The 23,713-nt window shown below is 45.1% G+C and overlaps 1 protein-coding gene across 4 annotated transcripts in view; it reads right to left on the bottom strand.

Moving 5' to 3' along the window:
* Positions 1-283: 283 nt before the first annotated feature.
* lqf (epsin homolog lqf) overlaps positions 284-23,713 on the bottom strand; it is a 36,019-nt gene continuing 12,589 nt past the window's right edge. For 3 of the 4 annotated variants that reach the window (XM_084604758.1, XM_084604759.1, XM_084604760.1), the window contains exons 4-11: positions 22,261-22,488; positions 22,106-22,160; positions 19,825-20,011; positions 16,401-16,590; positions 14,699-14,795; positions 9,898-10,026; positions 4,994-5,158; positions 284-3,528 (exon numbers count right to left, since the gene is read on the bottom strand). In XM_084604758.1, coding sequence (XP_084460884.1) covers positions 3,203-3,528; positions 4,994-5,158; positions 9,898-10,026; positions 14,699-14,795; positions 16,401-16,590; positions 19,825-20,011; positions 22,106-22,160; positions 22,261-22,488 — 1,377 coding nt within the window. In that variant the 3' untranslated portion in view covers positions 284-3,202. The remainder of the gene's footprint in view (positions 3,529-4,993; positions 5,159-9,897; positions 10,027-14,698; positions 14,796-16,400; positions 16,591-19,824; positions 20,012-22,105; positions 22,161-22,260; positions 22,489-23,713) is intronic. The other variant, XM_084604761.1, reaches the window with a different exon arrangement.

The raw sequence follows: 23,713 nt of genomic DNA, 5'->3' as shown, positions 1-23,713 counted from the left end.
TCTATGTCTGTGTCTGTGTTATTTGCGCTAGTCTTTTTATTTATGATGACACACCAACTAGCCCAACTTTCTGCTTTGACCACGTCATTTTGTTTCAGCGTGAAAAGGTTGCATAAAAACAAGCTGGGTTATAACATGGGAGCAACTAGAGTGCAATGAGCTTGTGTTGTGGTTTGCATTTATACCATCTGTGCAACCTTCCCGCATATAGACGAATTCAGCAACCCAACATTCCATTCAAGTTCACAAGGCCGTCAACATAACTACAGTAACACTAAGAATGAACAAGAAGCAACAGCTGCGCAAAAATTACCCAATGTGCTGATCGAACAGAGCGCATCGTTTTTATTTTGTCTGCATGCCGGTCTTGTGGGGCAACACACGACACTTTTTTTTTCCCCAGTTCTTCACAGTTGACAGAATGTTCCGCAACGTTTTATGTTAGCACTGGCCTGCATTGCAACAGAAACACCACGCAACGTTCCTCAGTTAACCTTAAGCCAAAAAAATAAAACAGAGGTCAATTTTACATGCCTTGTACAGGTGGTAATCACGCTTTCTAACACTTGCACACACTCGCACACAATGCAAAAATGAACTAATCACCTCACAGACAAGCCAAAAGGCCACACCTTTCATTCCGAGACTTACAGAAATAAGCAATTAGCATCTCTATAATATAAAAGCTATAATAAAACTCTGTAAAATAGAAATAGGTCATTTCAGTACAGGGAAAAAAAAAACTTCACAAGCAGTAACATAGGGACGTTTCTCTAACCTGGCCTGGTATTTCACCGAAGTTTTGTTGACATAACCCAGCTGCAAAAGCTTTCCAGTATTTGCTCGAACAGTACACTTCTTGGATGCATTTTGTCGAAAATAAAAAGTGGCGGAACCCCTGCAAGCAGCAGGTCAACATTGCCGAGGCACCACCGAATGCTCAGCTTGTTTCATCGTTATATTCAGGATGGCTCAAGCAAAACAATTACAGCCACCGGACAGGTGTATGGGACCCGTAAGACTGCCAAAGTTAAGCACGAATCAGTGAGGAAGTGCTTGCAAGCTTTGTTCGTCTACCACTCTCCCCAAATGTAGAAAAGCTACTCCGCACCATAAAAACTCAAACCCCGGCCGAGGGAGGCGATTTAATCGTCCACACACCACCTCGCAAACAGACTCATCCGAAGCACATGCACCGAACGCTCTCCTACAAGCATACACGGTCACCACCACGATCTCCACAATGAACTTGCGGTAAAGCTTAACACTGCCTCAAAACTACTACAGAAATAAACACCAGCACACACCACTGCAAGAGCTTCAATGTGAGCCACACCACTCTGACACTGGTTTGTTATTTCCCCGCATACAACATACACACGCTACAAAGACTTCCTTGCGTCTTGTAAGAACAAGCATAGAATGCACCTTTGTATGACAACCCTGCCCCAACATCCAAGTAGAAAGGTAAATTCCAGTACGTAGCTCATAGCACACATAGATCTTCAACTAGGAACAGGTGGTACAAAGGATTCACGCTAACGCATTTGCGGCCAAAAAGAAAAAGGAAACTTGCACTTCCCATGCAAGCCTCTACGCAGCTTGATGTAGCCAAACAACAAAAATATTACGGTGCTTGGTTCCCCAGCTCAAAAAGTTTGTGTCGTCAAGCATCAAAACATCTAGGCCACCGGCAAGGGATACGAGTGGTACAGTAAAAAGTGCTCGATTGAAAAGCATTAACTAGTGATAGCCACAGGTTCAGCCCCATGTTGCAGCCTCCCCAACTGCCGAGCAGATACTGGTGTGACAGTGCGCAAAAATAAGATGGCATGGCGTCATGGCCTGCTAATGATTTTGCTGCCCCGAAAATCAGCCATCAAGCACGGGCAAAGCTTTCTCACAGAACAGCTGACCAAGAATGGAAAAGCCATCCTTGTGTGATTTTCGTGCACACCACACAATGCAGGGATCTGCTCGAAGGTTTACATTTCATGCCACACAAAACGAAATGAGTTTCCAGTGTGGAAGTGACCTTCGAGCACACCTGACCACATGAAGCATCAGCAGCTTTCTCGAACAGAGATATGCGACGACTCCCTATGGGCAACACACCCAAAGGTGATCACAACCCCACCAAAAACTTAATCACGGTCTTGCCTTCTGCTGATCCCTACGGTTGGCTGTGTCAAGCTACCTTTACCCCTCAAGAAGTCCAAGGGAAGTTCCCACATGAAACCTCTATGCCCTGGCACCTCACCGTGAAGCACAGCGTGCTGTTCGCATCTCAAACGGCAAGAAGTCGCAGTTTCTATCAAGGAGACTTCGAGGGTGCCCCCAGGCTGCTTTTTTTATTTGCTTTTCCATTCAACGTTATCTACACAGGCCTGAAATTTATTTCCTTGCCATCTGCAACTTTGTACAAGCATCACCGCCAAGCCCTCTAGCAGTCGTCAGGGCCAGCTTTGCCCACTAAAGGAAATAAAAAGTTCAGACTCCTCTCATCCACACTCTACGCAAAAAGTGATCCAAGCATCTCTGGAAATAGGGACTAAAAATAAAAGTACACAAACGAGGGCAAGCGAAATGGACATTTTTCTCAGTTTCTCCTGCACATCAGCTTTCCTAGCACAATCCGATAATGGTGTAGAACGTCTTTCAAGTTGATGGAGTAATCTGAAGGTCAGGCAAGTTCCCATAAATGCTCTCCTCGGGTAGAAAAAAAAAGAAAATGACTACACCGGCTTAAATTAGGACCAACACCAAGGCTTCGCACAACCGTTTTCACTTCGGGCGCTTTATCGGAAACGGTCCTCCGGTCAAAGTTTCACACATCATAACTCCTTTGCTCTTTTCCAACCGCCATCCCTCTCTTAGCAGGAACACCTAAACTGGTCCACCGAGGGTCATCTAGAGGTCAAATGATTCCAGCCATGCCTGCCTTCAAGAGGAACAGAGAGCACATCCCGCTGTGCATTATGAAATGCATGCTGGCATCTAGTTTCCCTATCTCGTGCCAAGACTGAGGACAAAAAAAAAAATATATATGGAATTGAGGAAGGGACTTCTTCCAAGATGCCCAGAAGGCAAGAGCACGCACACTGCCCAGGAGGCAGGGGAGGAAAAAGACCCTAGACTTCGCGCAGATTCTTCGCGGTGATGTGCCAGAAACAGAACCCCCCCTTGCTGCTGCGGGTCTCCCTCAGAGGAAGGGGTTCTGCTGGGCCACTGCTGTTGTCGCCGCGCCAGGCATGGCGCTGTAGCTGTGCGGCGGGAGGGGCTGCTGTGGCAGCAAGGCGGCAGCTGGAAGCGTTGGCGGCATGGCGGCTATCGCTGGCGGTTGGGGTACCGTGGCCGTGGGAGGCGGGAAGGGGCTGTTCTGCAGCCGCAGCTGGTTGATCGTGGGAGGCTTGGTCGCCTGGAACGGGTTGCTGGCGGCAGCCAGGCCAGCGGGCGTCGATGTGGGCGCCGTGAGCGGCGTTGCGAACGGGTTTGGCGCGGGTGTCACGCTCGAGGCGCCTAACGTGCCTGCAGATCAGGAAAGCAAGGGCCAAAAGAGAAAAATGCCCCCGCTTCACTCTCTATCTGGAAACCCGTGGCGAAGAGAACACAGCAAAGCCAGGCATGCACTTTAAAACCCGAACTCCTTGCTTAAGATTTATGCCCTATTTAGCGCCTCAAAACTTTGCCTTCTGACCTTTAGCTCAGCCTCGATGTCGACCCTTCGAATCCAGCCATAGAAACCCAGGTGTTATATAATGCTGTGCAGCTTATGTCAAGTACAATAGAAGCACAAGTGTTATATCACTGTATATCTTGTGTCAAGTATAATTGAAATTTGCTAATTATGTGTCGTAATCAATTACTTCATTAAAAATTGACCTTTCCACTGCATCAAGCCATATATTGTTGGATAGTTAAGATGTCGAGTACAACTCCACTGGTCAACTGGTCAAACTATAGGTCTTAATAAATGCCATTAATTAGCTAATTGTTGTTAAACACTGAACTTAACACTACAGCATCAAGTAAAATAATATTGGATTGCTCATATCAAGCATGACTGCACTAGACTAATTGCAGGTCTTATTACCATTAATTCGTTAATTGTGATTACATTAAGCTTTACACTGAATCGTCATATATCACTGAAAAGGTCTCAATGAGCAGAATCCAAAAATAAATGCTAAACCATGCAAACCGCGCTATCACCCATCTACCTCAGTTCAACCATGGTTAAACCGAATGCCAATTTTTCGCTCAATGGTAAGCTCTAACAATAATCCATTACAACACTGAAAGAGGCGAAGCAAGTGACACACACATATACAAGTGCTGTACTTAACTGAATTCCAGTGAGTGAATAGCAGAGTTGTGCAAAATATGCATATCTAACAGATAAAATTAAATGATAAGAGTTCGTTCGTTAAGACCAAAGTTCTAGAAATTCAGTCCAGTCTAAATCTTAAAATAGTTTCGTGCATCACTGTAAACAGGCACAAATTTCCGAAATCACTAGAATGCATACACACGTGACTCGGCTGTGTCAGGGTAGGCTTAGAAAGCTGGCAAGACCTCGATCATTGAAGGAATGCACTAGCTTAAACGCAAGCACTACAAAACATCCTTTACAGTGAAATCAGAAAGCAGGACCGTCGCACACTTTGACTTTTTTTTTTTCTTTTACAAAACTGAACAAATATTATGGGACCTATCTATGCGACTCATTCACAACATCTCCGGTAGTTTTGGCCAAGTCGCTGGTGGTACGTGCCCCAAGCTGGTGCCCATTCCTGGCGGTATGCATAAATAGAGCGTACGTAAAAAAAAAAAAAAGAAGTCTGCAATTCATATGCAGATCCATTTCAACTACAAAGTTCAAACCGAATTACGTTTAGCCGCCTTGCTCATGCTGGTAGCAGTCAACTTATACGCAACAATTCAGTGAACTCTGGTTCAGCCTTTTTTTCTTTTTCAGCAAACGCCAACTCACCTGGGGGCCGCGTTGTGACGAGAGCGTCTAAGTTCACCAGATTAGAATTGGGACCCAGGAAGCTTTCAGGGGTTTTTCGTTTGCTCAGCTCATCCTCCTCTGCACCTGGCAGAACTCGACGTAGGCCACCCAGAGCCAATGCATCTCCCACCAGCCCAGTTTGTTCTGAAGGTCCGCAACCCATTTGGCCACACCAAAGTAGCATGCGATGATTTTTTGCAAAATGGTGTAAGCCAAACAGCAAAAGCCAAACAAGGTGTGAAGGAGAACGCAGATACATCATTGTGAACCAAGGGAGTGAGGGCATGGAGGGGTTAAAATGCAACACGTCACAAAAAGCAAAGGATAACGTGTGAAAGCAGTCACCAAGAGAATTTTTGAAAGCAGATTTGGGAGGGGGGTCCGAACAACCATGCCCAGTGCATAGAAAGAAATGTTTTCAGCACAAATGTTTTGTCCCAATAGCAGTTAGCCAACGAACAGAGTATTCGTGATGAAAACATCAAGAGTGTTCATGATTAAAACATCCCGATAACCACATACAGAACAATGAGATCCATCACGTAAGAAGTGGCACAATCATAGAAAAGAAGTGATGTGGAGATAAAACAGTAAGAAAAAAAAGTGTCACCGTAATGTTACCAGGATTCACCCCGAAGAAGTATGCAAAATACGTGTTGCATGACGTTGAGGCCACGGTTGCCCCAGTGAAGCGCCACGGGGGGTGGTGATCGCCGCAGGTGAGAAAGCCGTTTCGTCACAAGAACACGTTGAAGGCGATGAGTGGGGTGGCGAGGAGGTAGTGGTGGTTGGCACACAAATGGCCAGTGGGACGAAGGGAAGAGGGAAAGAGACAAACACACAAAAACAGAAAAGATCAGAGGCAGGACGACGGCACAGGAATACAGCGCAAGTGACGCTCACAACAGTGTTCTGAAGGTTACAGACAGCAAGGCATGCCCCTCCTTTCACAATGCCAGTCAAGTGCAACCAAGTCAATCTATGTTACAATCGGCAGCAGCAAAATTACGTCAGTTGCCAAAAAAAAAGAACACCTCTGACTGACCTCTCCTGACCACCCTATCTATGCAAAGTTCCTAGTCACAGCTGCCCACCCAACACGTGTTCACTGCATTTTCCTCTCACTTAAAATCCACGTCACTACCCTAACATGCCAACGATTACACACTTTCCAAACTTTCCCTTTTAAACAAAGCCATTTTGCCACTGGGCTGTCGCAGCTCTATTAAGGTTTCAACAGAGAGCTTAACTCTTTCCCTACCGTGCTCATTGAGCATCGTTAGCCCGCTAACGATGACTTCACGTGCTGATTTTGAATCCTTCCGCGTGGCTCATGGGCAAGCTATACTATCTAGTGTGTAGTTGGATAACTGAAGTTTCGATTTTGACGCTGTTTACATTCTTCCCGCGAAGCGCCACAGACTCTCGCGGAAGTGTCACATACGCATGCGAGAATGGTGGCATCCACGTCGACGACGCACGCTTCGAAACTTCACAAATCTGACAACCATGCACTATCTACGATCGATTTTATCGATGACCCAAGCAGAAGCGACTCTGAAAATACTGCCAATTATCGTCAGAATTCAGTTCCGACCCCGCTGACGACGGAAACCAGTCCGGGACACTGGTGGCCACACTCCGGCCCGCTAACGATGACTTCGCGAGCAAATTTTATTCATTTCCGCATTGCTCACGGGCACGCTACGCCATCTAGCGTGTAGTCGGGTAACTGAAGCTTAGATTTTATTGCTGTTTACATTTTTTCCCGCGAAGTGGTTATTTTTTAACGCGCACCGAGCATGTGGCAGCGTCGGAGTCACATGCGGGAATGGCGGCGTCGACGCGCGCTTCAAAATGTCGAAAATCTGACGATCCCGCACTCTGTACAATCAATTTTATCAATGACCCAAGCAGCAGTGACTCTCAAGATGCTGCCATATCGTCAGAATTCAGTTGTGACCCCGATGGCATTGGAAACCAGCCCGGAACATCGGCGGCCACACTTGTTGGCCTGTTTTGCATGCGTCTGGGACCACTCTGGATTAGTTCACTATACTCTGGATGATTTGTTTGTGTTGCTGGTGTCATTCATCTCATTCCCAGGGTGTCAACATCATTTGGGCATGATAACTTGCCTCCCGCAAAACAGGGAGTGGCGTACTGCCCAAGAAGGGAACCGAGCATCCGTTTCGGCATGGCGCTTTGCAGCAGCCCTCGTTAATTGCTCATTATACATCAAGAACACTATTCAATACTGAATTGTTATTTTTTTACAGGGAGGGGCCAATATCATTCTCTGCATTTTGTATATCTCGAAATATTTTTAATAATTTTCTTGTTCCATTTACAAGTGCATTTCCTTAAGTTTTGTTCAAATTTTTTTATAAAATCTGGTTTTGGGAAAATTATATTGTGTGTTACTACCAAAAACTTCATATTCAAAGTTACATGTCTAAAAAGCAAATCTATTTAGCTTTCGTTTCGTGTATTGTATAAAATTGTAAACATGACAGTTTTTACAGAAAAAAAATCTACTGAAACCTACAGGAAACGACCATTTTGACCACGGTAGGGAAAGAGCTTAAATGGGCATGCACAGCAAAACGCATGGGTGCTCACTAAAGATATAAATGACGGAAAGGTCTACGTCCTTCACATTAAAGGCCTTGTCCACATCCATTTCTTCCCCTTTCAGCTACACTTCATGAGCTCAGACTTGTTCCCAACCAAATATGCTCTCTTCCAGTTTCGTAACGGGACCCTGAAGGGATATTTATGATCCTATTCAAATGCAACAGATGTGTAGAGGTCGTCTTTGTAAGTATTCAAGTCAGATTTCAAAGCTCAGCATGGACCCAATATCTTAAGTAAAAATATTTAAAAATGACTCCTCACAACAGATTTGGGCAACACCTAAACAAAACAGGGCCATCTGGGTGTGCATTAAGATCCTAAGATGGGGAGTGGTGGCGCACAGTTGCAACCTGCTCTCTTTATTTTTATTTTCCTAGTGTGTCGACCTGTACTGAGGCGAGAGGACTTTTGACTGCCGATATTTTTGGTGTTAGTGATGAAAACTAGCTGAAAAATTGCTGCTTACAAATCATTTGTGCACTTTTCTAGCCATAGTAAATAGCTTTTCACCATCCCTTTAAGGCCTTCATTTTTATTTTTATTTCTCTTGCTCATTTCACTTTCCTTAAATTAATGTCATGCCTTTACATTAGCCCCCCAGTTACTACCCCACAGGCAACGCTCTTACATGTAGAAAGTTAGAAAACTGTTCTGGCCTGCCATGCTGCGGAGTGGGCCCAAACATTTGGCCATCTGGCGCCTGCCAATCTCAAAACGACAGCAGCACGCCCCTCCCCCACACTGCGGTCGATGATTAAGGCGGAAATTTTAAATGCTTCCAAGCCTCCTCTTTCAGCAACGGTAAATAAAACTGCATTTGCTTTTTTGAAACACACTTTTGTACGCTCATGAAAGCCACCGCGTCTACTGACGCGTCTGAAGCAAGGAGGCTGCATCCTGCCTGCTTGAGAGACATCTGCAAACGTGGTGGCTTTTCATGCGTACAAAGGTGTGTTTAAAAAACGCAAAAGAAGTTTTATTTTTCATTGCCTGGCTGAGAGAAGAGGGTTAGTAGCATTTAAAATTTCTGCCTTAATCATCCACTGCAGTGCAGGGGAGGGGCGCTGCGGTCATTTTGAGATTGGCGGGCGCCAGATGGCCGACTGTTTGGGCCCATTCCTCACCGCGCAGTTCTCCAACTGTCTATATCTAAGAATGCTGCCCACAGGTGAGCACTGGCAAGACACAAATATTATATGTCACAACCAAAACACTATTCTAGATTGCGCCGAGTCGTCCAATGAACTGAAAACAGAGTGCCTCATCTAAACTAGTCTCATTTACAACGATTTCACTGTAGCAAGAGTGAATCAATGACCATACAAGAGAGAAGACAAGGCAGCAGGAGCCAGCTTATGTACCAGTACAAAACCAGTCTCAAAACTCTCACAATGTCCAGCTCCCTACTGGTCAGCCCCGACAGGCGAACAGGCGACGAGTAAGAGCAGAACATTGCAAGCATTTTTGAGACTGATTTTGCACTGTGAACTGTACATAATCTGGCCCCAAAAGGAGTAAATGCTCAAAGAGTTTGTAACAAACACATAGGAAGTAACCAGACAAACACACACACACACACACACACACACACACACACACACACACACACACACACACACACACACACACACACACACACACACACACACACACACACACACACACACACACACACACACACACACACACACACACACACACACACACACACACACACACACACACACAGGAGCAGAGCTAGAGCCCTGCACAACTGAAACAACACGCTGGTGAATAGAAGTGACCTACCACGTCCCCACCGCACTGGTTTGCAAAGACAGCATGACAAGTGATGACCCAACGATAGTGGTATGCACCACATCCTCGGTATTGCTTAACTCGACAGTAAACTCAAAACTGTGGCCTCCAATTAATCTTACTACCATTAAAATCACATGCTGAAGGATGACCGATAACCATCACCCCTGAAATCGCCCCTGTAACATCAACACTGTCCACAGTTACCACAAAAACAGGTATCGGAGGAGCATGTGTGTAGCTCTGTCAGAACTTGAATGGTGCCAATGGGTGGAGGGACTGCCAATGCATATGACGACCCAATCAATACTCATTAATAAAAACAAGGAACAAGACTTTCAGCCTGCAGTAGTCTGCATGTGCAAGCACGCACATTGGTACTGTGCTAAGCTGTAAGTGTCCAACCATGTCGTGCAAGTAACTAAGCCACAGATGAGTGTTCCACCCACCAGAGCTCGGACTGGTCGCTGCTGACCGCTTGCTCAGTGTGTCAAACTCGTCCAAGTCGTTTCCATTGGTTGTGACAGCAGAAGACCGCCAGGGATCTTGGGTGGTCGACCATGGGTCTCCATGGCTCGCTGTTGAAGAGACCACGAGGAAACCGTTGAACTTGTCTAGCAATTTCACAGGATCAAATAGGGCATTCTTTGACCAAATCTCACAATCAGCGAGTCATCTGCCTCAATTCCAATAACAACCTGGCTTCAAGGTGGCCTTGGGCTAATATGCGTGCCCACGCAGACAGCGAGTGTACTTTAACACCATTCACTACAGCCTACAATGACCGCATGCTTAGCAACAACTGCAGCTGCTAAACCAACGACAGCCCCTACTGCTTCAGCAATAGACTCCCTCCTCTTCTGCCTCATCGAATGCTGGATTACTACAGGTAAAACAAACTTGGGGTGACATTTAAGTTCCATTGTACTGATTCCCCTCAGTGGCCTGGGGTACTTTTCGCATCTCACACTGCAGACGCGGACACTGTTATTTTTATTTTTCGTATACCATAAAACAAACAAGGCGTCGCACCGATGCGCCTCAATAACCTAGAGGTAGCATGTCCAACTCACGACCGAAGGGATTTGGCGTTCAATTCCCAACTCACCATATCGTCTTTTCAGTGCAAATCATAAACTTTAAAGTCATACGTGTTATAATGACATTTGAGAAATATTTCAACGTTGATTATTAGAATTGGTCTATGTTCCAATCACTGTGATTCTATATTACGTCACGACTGTTTCGACCAATACAGAATTTCTCGCCATGCTGCCAGCACAGTCATGTTCTCTGCAAACAGAAGCCTTAATGCTATTTCTAAAAATTCTGCATGCAAAAGCAGTTCTCACTGTCATCATCATTATTACCATCATCAGCATCAGCAGCAGCAGCAGCAAGATTATACCCGCTGATGAATGAAGGCCTTTCCCATATTACTGCAACTAACCTAGTCCTGTGCTAGCTACATTCATTTGACCTCTGCGAACTTCTCAACTTTATCTGCCCCCCTGACTTTCTGTCGCCCCTTGCTATGCTTTCCTTCCTTTGGAATTCCAATTTGTTACCCTTAGCAACCATCGGCTATCCTCTCTTCACACTACATGCCTTGCCCAAGCCCACTGTTTCTTCTTAATTTCTCTGTCAGGTCGCCTGAATTAGCCTCTCATACTCTTACATTACAACATTAGTTTGTCGCTAACATGCATGGACTGGATTGTATCCCTCCTAACATGGTGCCTTTGGAGGCAGCAATAAATAAAATGACGACGTTAACACTTTCCTGCCCGCGCCTATTCCCAATAGCCCGCTATTGATGGTTTCACGATTTGAATTTTCCCGCTTTCGAAGCGCTCAACAAGTGGTGCCATCCAGTGGGAAATAAGGGAACCCTTCTTTCAGTTTCACTTTTGGTTTTATTTTTTCCACGTGCTGCGCCTGTCCAGATGGTCTCCGGAGACAGGTGATTGGAGCTCCTTGTTTACATCATGGCGTCAACGTCGCGTGGTGCTGCTGCGCGGTAATGGCGCATTTCCGCGGAAGTTGACGCATCTGAGAGCTCGTTTCTGGATGCAAACAGCAGCAGTGATGACTCTGAAGATGAATTCAGCTCTTCAGACTTCAGCACCGACAGCAAAACTGCTGTGAACCAACCCGGAACGTCAACAGCCATGCCCCGATAAGTTGCGCTTTCGGCACCAAAAAGTTCCGCTTTTGCTGCGCACTGATCAGAAGAGATCAGTATTCTAAAGGTCACAACTATTACCTGCAAGGTTTCAACGTCTTTCGGGCGGGATTACTTGCCGCCACCACTGGAGAGAGTTGTGTTTTCCGCTAGAAGAAAGCCAGGGGTCGACTTCAGCATAGTCGACCTCGACTACTGTTTTCTTTCCTAACTCAGCAAATACTGTAAATACTGTATACAGAAAGCTAGAATTTCCTGCAATGTTGCAATGATCCCCGTTTTAAAAAACGTATATGTTGAATTTTTTTGTTTTATTTGTGTCGTGTAACTTTGATGCTTTTTTGCTTTTTTTAACTACAATTTTTTTTAATATATATATATATTTTTTTTTTTTTTCATCACTTACTGAATAAATATGTTGGTTGTCACTAATACCACTATGAAGAGGAATTCCTCCCCTACAATATGATACTAGGCATTCCAGTACGAAGCAAGTTTTGTTAAAGAAAAAAATAATAACACCACCCAAAAACCACCACTTTTTCCGTGGGCAGGAATGCCACCTATGACAACCACAATGGCCGGCACAAGAGAGTACACAATGTCTTCAATTCCACAACCAGAATTTTATATTTTAAATTGATCAGCAGTCAGGTTTTAGTGGATGGGGGTGCCATACTGTGTTTTTCATTGCTACTAACATTTCATCTGTTTGGAGCACCTGAAGCGAATATACCACATTTTATGACTATGCCACAGTATTATACAGACAGGTATTTGTGTACATACCAACTTAAGGCAGCCAACTTTTTTTTCTTTTTTAATATATTACAACTACTTTTCTTCTTTAGTCTTGCTTGATACACTTTTAAAATGCGTTCAAAACAGAAAACTACACAACAAAAACAAATGCTTCCAAAGTCAATGCTGACACACTCTGCGACCCCCATCCTCACTCTTTCTGTGGCATGACAACGTGTGCGCAACTCAAAGCAACAAGCATTCAACAATACGAAAACTACACAACAAAAACAAATGCTTCCAAAGTCAATGCTGACACACTCCGCGACCCCCATCCTCACTCTTTTTGTGGCATGACAACGTGTGCGCAACTCAAAGCAACAAGCATTCAACAATACGATTGCAAAGCTAGCAGTCGAGGCAAATGGAGATAAAAGGCAGTAAGAAAGAGCGCTCACTCAAAGCCTATGAGACAAAATGAATTCATTTCAGTAGTTTCAAATTCTGGTGAAAGCACCAGAGTTTACCGGAAGTCTGCTGCCACATCTGTACGTCCAGGAAAGCAACCACATGCACAAGCGAGCTGGGTAAAAAACACTCAGTTGGAATCTTTTTTTTTTTTTCTTTTCCCAACACCAATACAAAAACAATGAGTATCGTAAGTAACATGACGGTGTCCACCCGGAGTTGACACTGCACAGAGCGACGCGGCTGTGCCATTCGTCACAATTCCCAGGCCTGCCCTCAGACTAGCGCAACAGGGAGCATAAAATCTGCCAGTAGCATTTTTTTAAATTATAACCCCGGATAATAAATTAGGGATGCACGAAATGCGCTAGTTCCTGCCAGCAGTCATGCAGGCAGAGTGATGTGCACAATTTTTTGTCACTCTATCAAGGTTTTCAATATAGTACAGTAAACAACCGGATTTTTGGACATGCCCGATATTCCAGACCGCCACGAGCTCCATAGAATCAATGTATAAGGGCATCTGAAATTTCGGACATTTGGACCCCCCAGCGTCCAATTTTCCGGACTTTTTGAAGCGACAGAAGGTCTGAAACCACAACTGCATCGTACAAAGCCGCCATTTTGGCTATCTCCCAGTCTGCGTATCACCGCTTTGAACAGCTAGCCATATCTAGCCGTCACACATCGATTTGGTCTGCCCACGCTGGCTATGTTCACCAGCGCGTCTCCTGGAGTTTCTGGAACCAGCGTTGCCGCCGTGGTGCCGTTTCGCCTTTTCGTTGTGCAGACCCACCGCAGACCACATGATGTTTAGCTAGCCTGGTTATGATGACTACCCTTCCTTCTAGTGCGTGGTTGTGCTCTGCAACGTGAGGCCTTAGCTAGGTTCAGGTTTTACAACGCTCGTTGGCAAACTCCACTGTTCGCAACGCGAAAATTGTGCTTGACTGCAATCGCCCCCACTCTGTGGAAAACAGTACCGTCGGTTAACGATGCAGAAGAAAGTCACCATTATGTGCAGAACTAATCGACAAGGAAATAGTCCGTCAGGCTGTGGCAGATTCGGAAGACTCCGATGCTGAAAATGAGGAGCCAACGTCTGCGCCGCCTACGAGTGCCGAGTTGGCACGAGCATAGTTCACACTTTCACCGATGTAGCGCTATCATGACCCTTGCTCAGATCAAGGCGAATATGATCACATGCAAGCGGAATGCCATCCAAACAATGATCGACAAGTTCGTCAAGACACTGCAACAATAACACTGGCTGTCCTAACAACACAAATAAACCGGCTGTCAGCTGCATACAGTTTTTGAACGGCTCTTTTTCATGCTTTGATGTTTTGGAAGCCAGATACTTCGTCGTTGACCCTGAAATATTCGTAAAATGGTACATCTTTTGAGTGCATTAATTTTTTTCAGACTGCCTGAATTTTCAGACCTTTTCGTGCTCTCTAGAAGGTCCAAAAAATCGGCTGTTGACTGCATCTCTATGGGGGATTCGGGACCACGCCAATTCATTGTGGCATGCAGATCATCGCTCAAATGAGGACACAAAATCAGGGTTTTGCCATCCATAAGTGACGCATGGCCTTTGAGAGAGCCCGTAGCTAAAGGCTCCAGAATAATTCAGACCACTTGGGGTTCTTTCACAGGCACTGTCATTGCACAAGAATAGGAGTGTTTTTACTTTTTGTCTACATCTAAATGCAGGCCTGGACGCGATCCTGCAACCTTGGGCTAATCAAGCAAATGCCAAGGCCATCGAGCCACCTCAAAGGGTTGCTCCAACGAGTACCCACAGGGCACAACAAGTGTGGTTACTGGAAAAACCAAAGGAGAAGAGTGCCCACCTGGTTTTGAAGTGGGTGACTGCCATGGGTCGTTGCCTGCTGCGGCTGTGCCTGGACGACTGCTCGTGGGGGAGGACCATGGATCCGGGGCTGCAGCCTAGTCACGGGGAAAACCCAAGAGGATTGCGCGTATCACAAAGCGATGCCGATCAGCAGCCGAAAATGGGGTGCTTAAAGTGTTGTTCATGCCTCATGACAACACCGGAACCACACCATTGCAATGTTTTCCCCTTGTAGCCGGTGTAACAATGCATACCGTATTTACTCGCAAAATGCTCGCATCATTGGCTGTCAAAAATTGGAACTTTTTTTTCCCTCGCATAACCATCACACCACTAAAATTACAACCGCGAGTCATCTGCTAGTAATAGCAAGTGCCACCTTTGGAGCGCTGCTGAAATTAGCTGGCCTAGTTGCGTGTGCGCGCTACCAGGCGCCGATAGCGTGCACGAGTATATCATCATCATCATCACAGGTTATGCTCGTTGAGGCGTCGTTTACGTTCCGCTTCCACCATTTTGAGAGATGTCTTTGTGTCTCATCATAGTTCCTTCGTTCCGTCAGTGTTGTTTTATTTCAACGTCTACCAAGTTCTTGGTCCCGCATCGCGATGGGGCAGTACGCAAGCTATACAGCTGTTTTTAAGCTGAAAACTATCGAGTATGTGCTAGAGCATGGCAACCACAATGCCAGCAAGCACTTCAAATTTAACGAGTTCTGCGTAGTACGTTACTGGAAACAGCGATTGCAGTGTCTATACGGACTCGGATCAAGAGTCTAATCAAGAGTAGAACTGTATGGTCTGCTTTGAACATAATACCACAAAATGCGGGGATTGATGATGAGCTGCGTGAGGCAAATAAAGTGCTTTAGCAATTCGTGCTTTTGTCAACCCTGTGCTTGTATAGCAAGGGTAAGTTCTTATTGAAAGTAATGTTTAGTTTATATTTACAATAGCTGGCTAACAATCCCGATTCACACCTTTTTAAACTTGCTTTTAGCACTCCAAAACATTTGCTCAAAATTTTTCCTCCCATAATTATCGCACCCTCAACTTCACATCAATTTTCCGCAAAAACATGCGAGCATTATGCAAGTAAATACGATATTTCAAGGCTTAGAAAAGCCATGAAAGATCAAATACAGCAGAATCTCAGTGATAGGAACTCTCAGTGAAACAATGTCACATGTGATGATTCAGGCTTGACACCACAGGTTGCTGCAAGGCACGAATGCAGTAGTTTATAAAAAATGTCTCGTATATTATCACCTCGCTTTAGAACCTTTTTTCACAGTATGAATTCTCGGTGATCTGCACTCTACATAATGCAAGAATTTGATAGCCATTTTCTGAACTGCCTTTCAGATACCCCTTCCCACTACGCTGTGTGCTACAGAAAATCCTAATTATGCTCTCTTTGGACCGCCTTATGTGCAATTAGGCATGTTATATGAGAGAGATTAAGCCAAAATTTGTTCTCTATGCTCTTGAACACCAACTATGTTGAAGAATGTGCGTCACTTTTCTTACAAGTTAAGTCATATTGGATGAAGTATTTACACTACCAGCCTGCTCTTTTTCCAACCCCAATGTTTCTGAACATTTTTTTCCTTTTGCGATAAAGAACAGTGTGTTAATTATGCAAATATATAATGTAAGCCCAAACATCTATGCTCTCTTCCCACTGACAAAACTCCCCACCTGGCTTCCATCATAGAGTGGCATCCCCCATGGGTCAGTGGCCTTAGGTGTTTCAGCCCCAGTCGGTCCCCCCGTGGCACCCAGGTTGATGCCTAGCAGGTCGTCCAACCCAGACGCCGAGTTTGGGTGGTGCTGAGAAGATGAAGAAGGGCCGGCCCCTGAAGAGGACGCACCATTGTGCAGGGTCGACCTGCGAGGCAGGACACAGCACCCAAAGGTGAGCGGAAACGTCCTCGGCATCACACTTTTTCTCAATACAAACTCTCTCTCTCACCTCACCTCTCGCACACGCTTACTACATGCCGAGCAGGTCGTTTAGTGAGAAACAGCGGTTGTGCTTACTGTTCAGCTTGCCGGAGAAGATACTGCATGTGCATTTCAAACGTGAAACTGCGGAGTCAACAGATGAAAAGAGAGACGAAGAAGAAATGTGTTTTTGTAACTGGTGATGCAACAGTATCTCTGTATGTGCAAAGAGTGCTGCACTTTGGAGTCGCCAAACGAGCCCAACCAGATGCATTAAAAACAAAGATCTATACTTAACATATGCTAAAAAGTAACAGCGCAATCTACCATGAGCCACAGGGAGGTGCAGACCAATACAGAACTACGCTGCAGTTTGTTCCCCAAGTTGCAGTAACATGGCCACAGTACAAACACGTCACATTAACCATAGCACAAAGCGATCGAGTGGAAAAAACCACCAATCATAAAAATAACAACCACAAACAAAAGGCTCCTGAAAGTTGACAAGCTTTATACATAACAGTACAACAACAAACTGAAGCAAACATCAGGCTTGGAAAGCAGTGCAAACGTCTGAAAAAACAAATATTCTGTTTATAAAATTGCAAGCATACAGCAGCCTGAGTCCAAAGTGCTCCTGCCTGCTTGAAGTAAGCAACACTAGCAACAGTGCCCGAGTGTTCACAAATTGTAGTTCTTTAGCCATTGCTGCATGTACGCACTACTAGCTGACCTTGTCAAGATACATCAGACCTTCACTGAACAGCCCACATTATGGAGAGATATGAGACAACTTCCTGTGCCCACGTGTCACTCTTCCACATTTCAGGTGACATAAGGGCTAAAGCAGGCTTCTCAAACCCATCCCGCCATGCAAGCCACATACGTGGTCAGTACATATAAAAAAGGAAAGAGGAGCAAAGCAGAGTGACATCAGTGTCCCCTCCATTCGCCTGTAATAAGAGCAACCCTTCTGCCACCACGGATACAGCAAAATTCCAACGTTCACCTGAGGTGGGGAGAAGTTAAGAGGCTACTACCACAGCTCTGCAGAGGAAGCATGTCTATGCTAGAGAGTGACAACTATGGCAAGCGATTGGCCCAGATGAAGCAGTGAACATGTTACTGGCACAGCAATTCTGAAACAATGGTTGAAACTTCTGGGGTGAGCAGCTTCCATTCCCAAGCTCATTTAGTGAGTCTTGGAGATGGCATCAGCACTAAGGTGAGCAAACAGCCAAGTTCCACTTGGGAAAAGAAAACTAGCTTGCTGAACTGTCCAGGTGGCAGTAATACCCTTGTGACATGGGCAGCTTGAAGGCCCTCAGAGATCACGGCCTTCGATACGAAAGCCATCCAGATGCACCACTACCAGGAAGAAAATTTCGATGACCATTGAATAGATGCGAACCAAAATAAAATGTGAATACTAGACCAAGAGCAAATATTTTTGATGGTTAAGCTTTGTCAAATATACTTCACAGACTGCAAGAATGGGGTGAAAGTGGGCAATGATGTGCACACTTCATTTCAGAAGTATTTTTGCATAAAAAGTTGCCCCCGTCTCAATGACTGTTAACACTGCACTAAGCATAGTGTAGAAAGCAGCTGTATTTTGTTGCTTTGGACACAGTGAGACGTAGTACCAGCCCTAAAAGGCAGCAGACAGAAGATGAGCTGCACATCACTAGTGTGTGTGTGTGTGTGCGTTTGAAATTTTGCGCCCTTCTGAAAAAACGTGCTTACTGGGAGGTGCCGCCATTTTCCAGAATGTAGAAGTGTTAAAAATTGTCTACGCTACCACCTTGCGGAAGAAAAGAAAACTGACCGCGACTGTCGTGTGCTGTGCTTTTTCAAGCGGCGTGCCCTCGCGGTTGTTTTCTCCACGCGATTGCAATGGAAATGTGAAAGTTGATCTCTATCTTTGTTGGGACGCTAGCGAAGGCCCATGAAGGCTGGTCTTTATCTTTGTTAGTGCTCTCTCAGCTTATTGACACTCACAAGGTGTCATTGCCCTCCCATTTAGTTTAATTGAGGCTATGACTGTAATACTCTCCTATATACTATTTTTACCTATATACCAGGACTTTCACATTTTTGTTTAAAATCAGCAATAAAAAAAAATTTTGACCACGGGATAAGTTTTTCAAAAATGTTTGACATTCAAAGGGTTAACACTTTTCTGTCCACGCTATCAATGGTTTCACAATTTGAATTTTCCCGCTTTCAAAGCGTTTCTTCACAAGTGGCGTCATCCAGTGGGGAATAGAGGAACCCTTCTTTCAGTTTTGCTTTTGGTTTTATTTTTCCGCCGTGCGCCGCCCGTCTAGATGATTTCTAGGGTCAAGTGACCGACGCTCCTTGTCTATATCATGGTTTCGATGTCGCGCACTTCTGCTGTGCGGAAACAACACATTTTAGTGGAAGCTGAAGAATCGGAGAGCTCGTTTTTGGATGCAAACAGCAGCAGTGATAGCTCAGAGGATGAATTCAGCTCTTCAGACTTTAGCACTGACAGCGAAACTACGTCAAACCGACCTAGAACACCGACAGCCATGCCCCGATAAGTTTCGCTTTCACCCCCGAAAAGTTCCACTTTTGCTGCGCTGATCGGAAGAGGTCACTGTTCTGAAGGTCACAACTGTTATCTGCAGGGTGACGTCTTTTGGGCAGTATTACTTGCCGCCGGCAGCGCTGGGAGTCTGTTTTATGCTAGAGGACAGCCAGAGGTCGACCTCAGCGTAGTCGACCTTGATTACTGTTTTCCTTCCTAACTCAGCGAATACTGTACACAGAAAGCTAGAATTTGCTGCAACGTTGCATTGGTCCCTGTTGTAAAAAAACATATATTTTGAAAAAAATTTATTTTTTATTTTTGTCAAGAAACTGATGCTTTTTTTTTTTGTTTTTTATCATTTTTTTGCTGATAATTTTTTCATCACTTACTCAATAAATATGTTAATTGTCACTAATACCATTGTGAATATGAATTCCTCCTCTACAATTTGATACTAGACACTCCTGTACCAAGCAAGTTTTGTTAAAGAAAAATAAATATTAATGACTCCACCAAAAAACCACCCCTTTTTCCGCAGACAGGAAAGTGTCAAGGATCATCAGACCATTATGCGACTCGACAAAACGACCTCTCGGTGGAGGAAACTGCAAGACCACTCACGTCTGCTGCGACTCATTGAGTGCCATCTGGAGCCGGAGGTCGTCATGCTTGCGGAGTCGCTCTTCTTGCTCGGCCTCCTCCTTGCTCATGGCGAGGGCCAGCTGAAGCTGGAGCTCCTCCTCTCCCGCAGTCTGTGGACGGGCACACTCCAGCTCCGAGGAAAGGCCACTCGCTCCATCACCCTCGCCTGCAGAAACACAACACAACCACTCGCCTATAGCTGTCCCCTCTCAGAGCCAAGCACCAAACCACCAGCACTCACGTGTACCAAGTTAAATGCCTAACGACAGCTACAGCGAAAACAAGGAACTTCCCAGTACTCAAGGCAGCCAGCCATGCACACGCTTCAGTAGGCCCCCTCCTCCTCTAATCCAGAGGTACAGAGCCTAGCAAAATCATCTAATCTTTGAATTCTTGTGTGTAGTGCTTTCACATAGACACAACAAGAATGAAAAGCGATCGGAGCAGAGTGCATTCGAACCCGTCGAGGTTCAAACCCAGGAATTCAGGTTCAGTAGCCGAGTGCCTTAAACACTGAGCCACCGCAGAGATGCTTTCACTCATTATAACCATGAGGGTTAAACCCCTACCCCCTCCCCCCCCCTTTTTTTTTCATTTATTTTGTTTCTCCAACCTCAATTAGGTTCCCATTTTTCTTGTTGTCCATGCTGCCCCTCCTAACTACTGCTGGTTACCCAGCTTCTACACCACAGCTCATAAGAGTATCGGAGACATTAGTCATGACGATACAAAGCTTGTATGGTATAAAGTGGTTGGGGCTAGTTCATCAGAGATTTCTGGAAGACACATCTGTCCTGCAGAGGCCTCGAGTTGCTAGGAGAGAAGGTTTGTTCGAAAGTTGTGATGGCGGTGTGCCCCGGAGTTCGACGTAGAGATGATGTCATACCACTAGAAGTCTACTACACCCGAATGAGAATGACCAACAATGAGAGGCAAGGGGTGGTCATACGTGAAGTGATTCCCCTATGGCATAAATAAATATGAAACCATAGCGTAAACTACTAAGTGCAAAAGTCATGTCTTTACTTTCAAGTTGAACCTTAGCGTAGCCATGCAAACTGTTCTCTCGTAACTCCAGGTTTAACCACAAGCTGAACCACAGCTAACTTTTTTTTCCTAAGCAGTTTCGGTTCATTTTCAACTGCCAAACAATGACTCTGGTGCCACCCATTGCTGTGCAGAGGTCACATAAGGCGTACAAAAACTGCAACACAGTCGCTACTTTGCTCATTTGAATTTGCAAACCAACCCAAACTTTATATTAACGAAAAATCAATGAACAGAAATTACCCTACTTTTGCGATTCTAAACACACCGCCCCAACAATTTTGACAATTTTGCGAAAAGAAAGCTTGAAAAAAAAGTTTGCATGCAAATCTAATCACCCTCCTTTTTTTTTATGAAGAACATTGCGCAGACAGGGCCGCCAAGTAAACCTGCTCACTTAGTTGCCAACCGTCGGACTCCCGAGACAGTGCAGCATCTGCGGCACTATCTCCAGCTTCCTGTGCTGCTGTGTTCCGACACTACAAGACTGCTGGCAGCACAAAATGCCAAAAGCCAGCCGAATGCAACCCTGATAACTCTATCAGTGTGTTGTCATGTGGAGCTGCAATTGGTGGCCATTCGGCAGAGCTCGGATGGTTTTGCAGGCATTGCAAGCCCGCTTTGCTTTGTTTGGTGTAAGCTTTTTGGCAGTCGTAATGAAGTCTGGTTTAGTTTTGAGGGGTTTAACGTCCCAAAGCTGTAATGAAGTCTGAACAGGTTAGTAGAGGGCTACCACAACTTGAACTTCAAGCGAACTGTAATCACGTTTGCTCAAGATGTTTGCCAAATGAAATATTTCTTGCACCCGTCTCATCATAATATCGACACTAAACAGAGAAAAGGGGGAGGGGGAGCAATTTTAAATTTCTAGAATATAAGCACCACCCCCTCCCCCCCTCCCTTTCGGCACCACGACCATGGTGGCTTAGAATAGAGTAGATACGGTATAAAATTTTTTCATGTGTCACATGACCAAAGAGTGTCCATAACATCACAGCAGTTATTCAAACAAACCAAAACGAAAACTGCACGGGAAAAAAGTTTATTGTAAATTATTCAGCTGTTGCAGGCGAATTCCACGTCATGATTCACATATTCTATTCTTAAGCTTCTCACAGCTAAGGTCATTTCATTGTGCTATTCGTGTTACGACTGTCGTGTCCATTTCATATGCTGCTGACAGTAGACTAATCCCAATAAGAGGAGTCCTCACCTCTGGGTGATGTGGCATCAGAGTTGTATGAGTCTCGCCGACTGGTGCTGCCATACTGAAATGCAATACAAAAAAGAAAAGTCAGCAAGATGCCTCAGTGCCACCTGCCAGCATAGGAGATTCAGGCGCCTTAAATAAATTTCGCAAGTCAGTACCCTGGACAGGGCCTCAGAGCCCGTGCGGGCGGTGGCCTGGGCGAAGCGCTCCTTGGCCTTGAGGGCGCGGGTGCGCTCGGCACGCAACCGCTCGTCATCCTTGAGCAGCGCCACCAGCTGCTTGGACTTTTCGCGCACGTTCACCCCCTGGTCCTTGTTGTCTTCCGTGTGCTGGAAGTCCTTCAGCGTCTGGATTGCAAAGATGTTCTCCTTACACTGCTGGCCCACCTGCAGAGAAGACGCACGGGCGATGTGAGACACCACACACATTTTAACGCAAAATAACGGCAGCCCATCACCAAGATAGAAGCGCTGGAAGAATCAGTGTACTTTAAAAGCAGCTGGATATCAACCATACCAACACACATACATCAAAAGTTACATGTCAAAATAATATTTCTTTAAAGTTAGTGATAATTACACTGCCACAGAAACTAATGTCCCCATGCTTCTTTTTTTTTTTTCCTTAACACAGTTCCTTCAATGATGACAGAGGCAAATTGCAAGCTAATACAGCATCTCAACTCCTTCTGTCAAACTGAATACTGTTCCAGCAATCAATGGGCTATTAATCTTCAGCGAGCTCCTTTGCTTGTTGGATGCGAAGCGTCTTACGGACCCAACAAGATTTAATAGGCCAGTTGTCAACCAATTTAAGTTCGAAGACTGTTGCAAGAACATATATCATATTGTATGTACTTGTATGCCAAAAACAAACCCAGGCTTAAGGGGTACAAAAAACGAGTGACCAATTTCTCTAAGCGGGGGGGGAAGGGGGGGTTACGCCTATACTAAAACTGCCAGGCTATCACTCTGATGCTCACCTATGTTCACACCACTTAAGAAACCACAGGAATGCCATCAAAAAATGCATCTAAAACGCACCTGACACAGTTCTGACAGCACCCTATGAAATACTCCCAATGAACTGTCACACTTTCAACCATCCAGCCAACGGTAAATGCTTGCTACTCCTCACTGAAAGCAACAGTCTTCGTAAAAAAAAAAAAAAAAAAAAAAAAAAAAAAGTATTGTTTTTTTGTTTGTTTGTTTGCCTTGCAAAACATGTCAAAAAATGGAATGCCTGCTAGCAGGGTGTGACATGGCAAGTATTCTACATTTAACTACAAGCAATGGCCCTAATTAGCGGCCATGTGTAGGAGGTTGCAGATCTGTACGCCGGCAGCTTTCTAAAGTAGTTCAGTCAACCCAGCAAAACGAGCAGCCTATTTAAGAGCACATGGCCTCCACTACTACATATACAAAGACGACAGGCCTGTACTACACAAATTGCACACACACCTTTATAAACATATCCCAGAGAAGCTACAGAAAAGAAGCAGAGGCAGAAAAAAACACATTGTCCATATCCAATGATCTGGATGTTTCTCGTTAAAGGAGTATATAACCCAATTTTTAATTGCCTGTGTTACTCTTTGTAGTGATGCAGAAA

Source organism: Amblyomma maculatum, chromosome 5 (assembly GCF_055883805.1).
Source record: "Amblyomma maculatum isolate TAMU_Amacu chromosome 5, ASM5588380v1, whole genome shotgun sequence".
Taxonomy (NCBI): domain Eukaryota; kingdom Metazoa; phylum Arthropoda; class Arachnida; order Ixodida; family Ixodidae; genus Amblyomma; species Amblyomma maculatum.
This window is presented reverse-complemented; position numbering and strand designations above follow the sequence as displayed.